At 44.0% G+C, this 9,256-nt stretch overlaps 1 protein-coding gene across 2 annotated transcripts in view; it reads left to right on the top strand.

The window, feature by feature from the left end:
• Positions 1 to 7,118: 7,118 nt before the first annotated feature.
• DHX35 (DEAH-box helicase 35) overlaps positions 7,119 to 9,256 on the top strand; it is a 101,753-nt gene continuing 99,615 nt past the window's right edge. Inside the window, exon 1 of one of the 2 annotated variants that reach the window (XM_032142365.1) lies at positions 7,119 to 7,182. In XM_032142365.1, the coding sequence (XP_031998256.1) occupies positions 7,143 to 7,182 (40 nt within the window). In that variant the 5' untranslated portion in view covers positions 7,119 to 7,142. The remainder of the gene's footprint in view (positions 7,183 to 9,256) is intronic. The other variant, XM_032142364.2, reaches the window with a different exon arrangement.

The raw sequence follows: 9,256 nt of genomic DNA, 5'->3' as shown, positions 1-9,256 counted from the left end.
CTTAGAAACAACTCTGAGCTAAGCCTCGAGTAAACATATTGTTATTTGAAATCATCTTACAGACTTAGGTCACTTCGTATGTGCCATCTTTGATCTTCGCAGCAATGTAGCAGAGAGCTATGCAGGTTAGATAGCTGTTATTTCCAATTTTCAGATGAAACTGAGGCACTGATTAAGTAGCACATTCAAGATGACATGGCTTGTCAATGGTGACGCAAGAATTTAAACACAGGTTTCTAGATTCTAAGTGCAGTACTCTGTTATACGACTGTTTCTCTACGTGGAGTATGGAGGCAGGAGAGAGTGTACCTTGAGAAATGGCAGTTACTGCAATGGTGAATGGAAAACTAAAACAGCCTCATTAACAAATGTTAAGTACAGGCCAGGCACGGTGGCTCATGCCCGTAATCCCAGCACTTTGGGAGGCCAAGGTGGGCGGATCACCCGAGGTTGGGACTTCAAGACCACCCTCAACATGGAGAAACGCTGTCTCTACTAAAAATACAAAATTAGCCTGGCGTGGTGGTGCATGCCCGTAATCCCAGCTACTTGGGAGGCTGAGGCAGGAGAATTGCTTGAACTTGGGAGGCGGAGGTTGCGGTGAGCCGAGATCATGCTATTGCACTCCAGCCTGGGCAACAAGAGCCAAACTCTGTCTCAAAAAAAAAAAAAAAAAAAAAAAAAAGTACAACAACAAAAAAGTCAGTACAAAGTCCTAATCTGTGATAATTCTTTTTGTTTGTTTTTGAAACAGTCTTGTTCTATTGCTCAGGCTGGAGTGCAGTGGCACAATAATCACTGACTTTTTTTGTAAAGGCAGGGTCTCACTATGGTGCCTAGGCTGCTCTTAAACTCCTGGGCTCAAGTGATCCTCTTGCCTCAACCCCTCAAAGTGCTGGGATTACAGGCATGAGCTACTGCATTCAGCCTGTGATAATGTATTTTAATTTAGTTTGAAATTTTAACTCAATGTTCTATGGAACTGTTAATAGGATGACATAACAAAGGTTCTGTGTTTAGTGTGAGAAACTGGGCCAAAGAAATGTAAACAAGGTTTTTTAATGCAGTACTACTGAGAGCTCTGAAGTAATGATCACAGTGAATTTCTCAGAGCAGGGCAGGTATATGGCTTACCACAAACTACCTACCACAGAGTGCTCTTTTTGTGGAGCAGGACTCAAAACCATTATTCTCTGAAAGTGTGGCCAACAATTAGAAATAAGAGCAAGAGATACATGGAGTACTAAGAAAATGACCCAGTCTCTCAAAGTAAGCAAAGTCTTACTTTTCTGGAGTCAAGTCCAGAAAGTATCATTTATAGGGCAGAGTTTTTCAAAGTGAGATCTGAGGACCACCTGCATCAGTCTTGGGGTGCTTGGGTTTAAAATGCTGATTACTGGTTCCACTCCCAGGGGAGGGGGGAGTGAGTGTGGCAGCCTATTTAGTTCAAAAATATTTGCTATCCCTCCCTGGGAGAAAATTATATTCCTCTGTCTACTGTCAGATTTGGCCATCGCAGACTTAGCTGTAAATATTTCAGCATATATATCTAAAAGATAACTGTTTTAGAAAACATAATCATGGCCAGGCACGGTGGCTCACGCCTGTAATCCCAGCACTTTGGGAGGCCGAGGCAGGTGGATCCCGAGGTCAGGAGTTCAAGACCAGCCTGGGCAACATAGTGAAACCCCGTCTCTACTAAAAATACAAAAATTAGCCGGGCATGGTGGCGGGCGCCTGTAGTCCCAGCTACTCGGGAGGCTGAGGCAGGAGAATGGTGTGAACCTACCTGGGAGGTGGAGGTTGTGGTGAACCAAGATTGTACCACTGCACTCCAGTCTGGGTGACAGAGTGAGACTCTTTTCAAAACAACAACAAAAAAGAAAACCACTTTACCACTGTCACACCTAAACAACGTTGATAAAAACTTATCAAATAAATATTCAAATAAATATTCAGTGTTTAAATTCAGTTGCCTAATTTTTTTCCCCCTGATGGTTTGTTTGAATTAGAGGTTGACCCATGCAGGGTTGACATTCTCCTATTAAAGGAATCAACTGAAGAGGTGGCCAGCCACCCCACCTCTGTAGGCAGTTGGGCTGGGGAGTATCTGTCGTTTACTAACGGGACTTAAAGTGACTAACAAGAAAAGTAGGGAACAAGGTCGTGTAAATGAAAAGTTACATGAAGGAAACCCAAGGGTGAGGGATAAAAAGTGGAGTCTGGAATGAGGCTTGAAGAGCACGCCATGACATACACACCTACTTCATGAGGCCACACGTTTAAGCTTTCCAATAGTGAATACAGAGAAACCTGGTCAGATACACCATTCGCAATGTCCTTAAGATTAAAGTAAATCCAGATACAGAAAGGACAATTATTCCCCATGGTGGCATGTGCCTGTAGTCCTAGGTACTTGGAGGGCTGAGGCGGGAGGATGGCTTGAGCCAGGAAGGAGGAGGCTGTAGTAAGCTGTGATTGCACCACTGCCCTCCAGCCTGGGTGATAGAGTGAGACCCTATCTCAAAAACAACAAAATTATTCCAGGCACCAAGATAATAATTTCTTTCAAGGATCTTTTTATAAAAATGATACTCATAAAAATGACATTCTGGTAATCACATTCTGATAATAAACAATGACAGATACTCTGGGGCATGCCTGGACCCTGAACTCTGCAGGGGCAGTTGTCTGAAGCAATAAATGAGGTGAATGTATTCAGGTGTATTCTGTGAGCGTGGAATACATACCTTATGTTGAATATGTTTAGATCAACATTGTTAGGCTAAGTTTACACACACACGCCTAGATGTATGCCCCAGTTTGCCTGGTAGAGTTCCAGTTGATGCCTCTTATCCGCAAGTCCCATCTGGTTAACACCTCCTTTTATTCTCAAAAGCGTCCCAGTTTGAACTATAAAGTATATAGTCATCCTATATAGAAAGCACCTCGCAGACCTAAAGAGGCCATCCCCAATTCACCCAACTTCATTGAATTGTGTGTCCCTCAGGCCAAAGAAACAGAGGCTCCTCTGGCTGCCGAATCCTTTCCAGTGGATCTTTCCACAACTCTGTACCCAAATCTTTGAAGCTGCATCAGCACTTTTGCTTATGCTAGTAACTGTGTGAACATGATCATTTGTGTGCAAACCAGACAGGTTTACATATGTTACAACAAGTTGTGGAAGACTGCACCTTAGAATCTCGGGAAAATCATGATATAATGCAATTTAGTAAAGCAATTCTGCAAAGGACCACCACTTTTCAGTCTGGGGGATGGCTGCCTCTCGTTAAGCTTGATGATGGCAACCAAAGGGCAGTTAGTGTTTTTCTTAGGAAGCTAACAGTTGTAGCAGGTGGATACATGATGGTTGTAATGGACATCTATTATTTTTGCTTCATTCATTCAATCATTCATCCTCTGGTAATCTCACCCTCAGATTTCCCTCTGATGAGGGAATGTTCCCAGCTCTCAGTCTATGTGTTTCTGCTGAAGCTGTCCTAACCTGACCCTGGATGTGGAACGTGGGACCAAGGCCTAAGTCAATTAGTACATTAGATTCCCTGGTTTAGTGATTGATTTAGGGATGGATACATGGCCTGTCAGGAATACTTTGCCAAGGAATTTTGGACAGAGGTTTAATGCTTAAGAGGATGTGGTGGCTAAAACTGGCATGGCCACTTCATTACCACATTATGCCTGAATCAGCAGAAGGTGGATCAATATGATCAGAAAGAATCCTGGTTATGTGATATGTATCCTGATGTCGCTGTGTCTCAAGTCAGAACTACTCTTGGACTTTTCATTTTATTTTTATTTAATTTTTTTTTTTTGGAGACAGAGTTTTACTCTTGTCACCCAGGCTGGAGAGCAATGGTGTGATCTCAGCTTACTGCAACTTCTGACTCCCAGGTTCAAGCGATTCTCCAGCCTCAGCCTCCCGAGTAGCTGGGATTACAGGTGTGCACCACCACGCCTGGCTAATTTTTTTGGTGTTAATTAGTAGAGATGGGCTTTCACCATGTTGGCCAGGATGGTCTCGAACTCCTGACCTCAGGTGATCCACCCGCCTCAGCCTCCCAAAGTGCTGGGATTATAGGTGTGAGCCACTGTGCCCGGCCAGACTTTTTAGTTTATATGAGCCATTTCTGCTTAAGAGAGGTTGGGTTGGGTTTTCTATCACTTATATCCATAAAAGTCTTAACTGGTACAAAAATGAAAACCCTAAATTCTATGCCTTCCTGAACATGGTCAATAGGTTTAGTCTGGAAATTCAAAGCAAAAAATACCCTTTATCATAGGCACAGAAAAACTTCCATATTGTAACACGGTTTTGAGGAACATTATCTTTCTGGAAAGCTTATCATTTGGAAGTTGCAAAATACACCTTTATGTGACAAAATGATTTTACTTTTATGGAATTGTTGGCAATGAACTAAATAAATTCTGGATGCCATCTCAAGAAATATCAGTCTTAATTTCAGAGCAGTTATTTTAGCCCATTCTTTCTGAAAATAGTTAATTAGGAAGACTAAGAATCTGTTGAGACCATTCCTAGTTTGTGGAAATAAAACCACAACATCGGCTGGGCGTGGTGGCTCACGCCTGTAATCCTAGCACTTTGGAAGGCCGAGGCGGGTGGATCACGAGGTCAGGAGATCGAGACCATCCTGGCTAAGACGGTGAAACCCCGTCTCTACTAAAAATACAAAAAATTCTCCGGGCGTGGTGGCACACACCTGTAGTCCCAGCTACTTGGGAGGCTGAGGCAGGAGAATCACTTGAGACCAGTGGGTGGAGGTTGCAGTGAGATGAGATCTTGCCACTGCATGCCAGCCTGGGCGACAGAGCAAGACTCCATCTAAAAAAGAAAAAAGATTATGATCCAATAATACATGCATGGCCAATTTACTGTCTCTTCACAAACAGGAAGGTTTCATTATATGAGTAATAGATAAAATAAGAGAAGTTATTTTATTTATTTTTTTCTATTTTCTGAGATGGAGTTTCACTCTGTCCCCCAGGCTGGAGTGCAGCAGTGGATCTCTGCTCATTGCAACCTCTGCCTTCCGGGTTCAAGAGATTCTCCTGCCTCACCTTCCCAAGTGGCTGGGATTACAGGTGACTACCACCACACCCGGCTAATTTTTTTGTATTTTTAGTAGAGACAGAATTTCACCATGTTGGCCAGGCTGGTCTCGGACTCTTACCTCAGTTGATCTGCCTGCCTCGGTCTCCCAAAGTGCTGGGATTACAGGTGTGAGCCACTGTGCCAGGCCATGAAATAATCTTAAAAGTGGCATTTATTTCATTTTGCCTTATATTCATGTATAAACCTTGGTTTCCATATTTGGGCTGTTAGTAAAATAAGACAAAAATAAAACAAGGAAAAATCAATGTCATGAAGAACTAAAACTAAGCCTAAAGCATGATGTTCATCTATACATTACTCAATAGGCACTGTTACTGGGCTACGAATGTGAATGTGACATGGTCCTTGTCCTCAGTAAGTTCCCTGTGTAATAGTGGCAGCAGGTAAACTACAGGTCCTCAGTAAGTTCCCTGTGTAATAGTGGCAGCAGGTAAACTACAGGCAACTAAACTACAGGTCACTTTTCTCACAAAAGTGAGAATACAGGTTCCTAGACTACAAGGAGGAATGTTTAAGTTGGATAGGTAATTTAGAGCTGGCCCTTTAAGGGATAAAGATAATTTAAAGGATGGATGGAGAATTCTAGGCCGAGGGATTAACAGATATTGAGTCCCTACATTAATTACTATTAAAAATAAATCAAAGGAGATTGTTACATGAACCTATACAGGTAAATTCAGATTTTTTCCCCCTGGTGGATTTGCTCTGTTTGAGTTGAGGTAAGGAGCTAACATTTATTCAGTGCCTGCTATGTTTTGCACTGTTAGGTACTTTACATGTTATCTCATTTAATACCTCTTTAAACCTCATTTTACAACTAAAATTAAATGACAGCTAGGAGCTAGGAAATGGCAAAGTTAGGATTCCAAGTCTGGACTGGTTGTCCACAAAAGCCCCCGCTCTTGCCATAATGATGCCACTTCTTTCCAAGAATTCAGAATTTTCTTCACAGCTTTAAAAATGCATAGATTCTGAAGCCTCTCACTTCCTTCCAATTAGTTGCCTACCTAGAAAGTTCTTTTCCTCCACTTGAGCTCATCACCCCTTCTTAGCGCTCCTTTGGATTACTGTAATTTTTTTCTTTGACCTCACCTTTCCTCTGATGGATTAGTGTAATCTTTCCCAAATTTGTTAATCCTAAGAATTCAGGAGCTTCTTAAAATGCAGGTTCCCAGGCCATGCTCCAGGACATGGATTCAGAATTGGATGGAGGCCTAGAATCTGTGTTTTTAACAAGCATTTGACTCAAAGGTATCAAATTGGAGGAAGCACTGAGTTAGTGGACTACCTTAATTGATCTATCCATTTTCAGTCTCTTCTGCCAACTCATTCGCTCCACCCCACCCCCAGTCCGTTTTTCCGTTTTGCCCTCAAGGTCCCTGGAGACTTCCATATCATTTCACATTGTTTTATTTGGGGCACTGTGCCACAGTACCTAGGCCCACAGCAGGCGCGCAATATTTACTGAAAAATCCAACCCACGAGGTAGTTCCTATTATTATCCTTCAATTTGAAATTGAAAATAAAATAGAAGTCGCCAAGTTGGGGTAGCTTGTAACATTAGTATTTCGTATTTAATCCAGAAAGCACTGCTTCAACGCCCACTGCGTGCAAGGTTCCACTCTCGGGCCAGCAGTCCTTTCCCAAAGCCAGTTGTTCCTAAGTGTGCGGCCGCCATCCATGACACGCCACGCTCCTAAAAAGTCACCTGGAGCATCTACCCTCCACGCTCAAGAGGCAGGCGGAGGAGCGCGCCCTTTTCTCCAAAATGGCTGAGCAGGGTCACGTGGGCTCGGGGGCGGGGCCGATGAGCTCGCCGAGCCGGGAAGTGGGTCACGTGGTTCAAACGGGGGCGGTAGCTATGGGGACGTGGCCGTCACACGAAGCGATCCGTCTGGGCAGCGGCTTTTCGGGGGCCACGCCCCCCGGGCCCTGGGGGCCTAGCGCGCGACGGTGGGGTGGAGCTAGCCTCGTGACCTTTTACCCCAGCATGGCTGCCCCCGCGGGACTGGTGAAGTTCTGGCGACCCGGTAAGGCCCTTGGTGGAACGCTGGGCAGATGCGGCGGCCTGACTTCGGTCTTGGCGCCGCAGCCGGCGCCCTGGGGCCAGCAGACCTGCTCGCAAGCCTGACCTCGGCGAGCTGCGCGCTGCCGCCTTTGTGCGGGGGACTCTGGCTCAGGCTCTCCAGTTGTCCCGAGGGATTTGGGGGTGCTCCCTTAGCGTGAGCAGAACCTGTGTGACCTTGTTAAAGTGGTCCAGCCTCCTCGGGCCTCGTATTCCTCGTTACTGATGGTTGCCCTGCCCACCCCGCGAGATGGGGAATCCTAAAGCTCCCCCTCGTGTCTCGTTACCGCCCTGGGGTTGCGTTGTGGCCCGGCAGACAATGCTGCTAGCTGCTCGAGGCTTGCAAGCCCAAGTTATGGAGTCAGACTGTCCGGGTTCGAATTTTCGTCTCTGCCTTGTAGTAGGGCGACCTTGGGCGAGTCAGTTAACGCCTCTGAGCCGTGACCTCTTTACCTGTAAAGTGGGCAGAACAATAACTTCTATCCTGTGGGCTTAAATGACAAGCACAACGTGTTGTCAGACTTAGAATAAATGCCCAAAAAAAGGGAAAGTGTGTTATTTTCTTTCAGGATAATTGTTGTCCACTCCGAATGTCTACTAGAAAGGAGAAAAGTCCTTCATATTGGCTGCCAGCTACTTCCTCTCTTACAGACTAACACGAATCACAATCACAAAATGCTTTACTTGTTTTGTCTTGATATTTACTCATTAATCAGGTTTTTATTGAATGTGTATATGCCAGACCATACTAGATGGCATTACTTCCTCTCTGCAATCAGTTTCTTGTAAAAAACAAAAGTCTTTAAATTACAGCTACCAGCTTGATTTTTTTCCACCACTTGCACCCCTGCAGGTCTGGATGTGCAAAGTATATTGCAGCAAAAATGAAATGACACCAAGAATGTAATATAAGCAAAGCTTTTAATTTTTCAGTGGTTCCCTGAAATTCTGACCATGCATATAAGTGATGTGACAGATAAACGCAAGCAAGAGATGTGTTTAATGCTTTTTAAAAATTTGTAGTTTGTCACTTGACAGTTTTATGATTCAGCATTTCAAGTCATCAGCCAATTATCCATCCTGAGTTTTATTTGCATCCAAAACTAGGAACTTACTAAGTAATGAATACTTTTAATTTATTCACGCTTTTAGTAACAGGTGAAAGTGTTAGGTATAATAAAGAGCTGAATGAATTGTTTGAAATCAGACCAGGGTACTATTTTGGTTAAAGAACATGGAATTACTCTAAGAGTTCTTTTTTTTTTTTTTTTTTTTTTTTTTTTTTGAGACGGAGTCTCGCTCTGTCGCCCAGGCTGGAGTGCAGTGGCACAATCTCGGCTCACTGCAAGCTCCGCCTCCCGGGGTTCACGCCATTCTCCTGCCTCAGCCTCTCCGAGTAGCTGGGACTACAGGCGCCCGCCACCACGCCCGGCTAATTTTTCTTTTGTATTTTTAGTAGAGACGGAGTTTCACCGTGGTCTCGATCTCCTGACCTCATGATCCGCCCGCCTCGGCCTCCCAAAGTGCTGGGATTACAAGCGTGAGCCACCGCGCCCGGCCTACTCTAAGAGTTCTATTTCATTATTTAGTTCATCCATTGAGGGTACACTTATTGAAAACCTAATCCTGTGTTCGGGAGACAAATACAGATGCTCAGGGCTCTGCCCTCAAGTTACGGTCTCTCTCTTAATTGAATATAAAGTTAGATGTCCTCTAGAAGAGATTTTACAATGAGGCGGAGTAAGGTGGTATGAAAGAAGATGAGCTCTAGAGTCAGATTGCAGTGCCCGTCATGTCTACCACTTAACTAAGTTGATGACTTGATAGTCACTTAAATTCTCAAAGTCTCAGTTACTCCATCTGTAAATTGGGTATAATACCTACCCAAAGTATTGTTGTGAGGATTAAATGAGAATAACACACAAAAGGATCTTGGCACTAGATAGGTTACTATTATAATTATATGGAAGTATGGAAGAGGGAGGGAAAGTTGAATGTATGGGTAAGAAATACTTCATTAAGGTGGTATTTTTGGAGTG

Source organism: Hylobates moloch, unplaced genomic scaffold (assembly GCF_009828535.3).
Source record: "Hylobates moloch isolate HMO894 unplaced genomic scaffold, HMol_V3 SCAFFOLD_21, whole genome shotgun sequence".
Taxonomy (NCBI): Eukaryota; Metazoa; Chordata; class Mammalia; order Primates; family Hylobatidae; genus Hylobates; species Hylobates moloch.
Note: the sequence above shows the minus strand (reverse complement) of the source record. Positions and strands in the feature narration are given on the sequence as shown.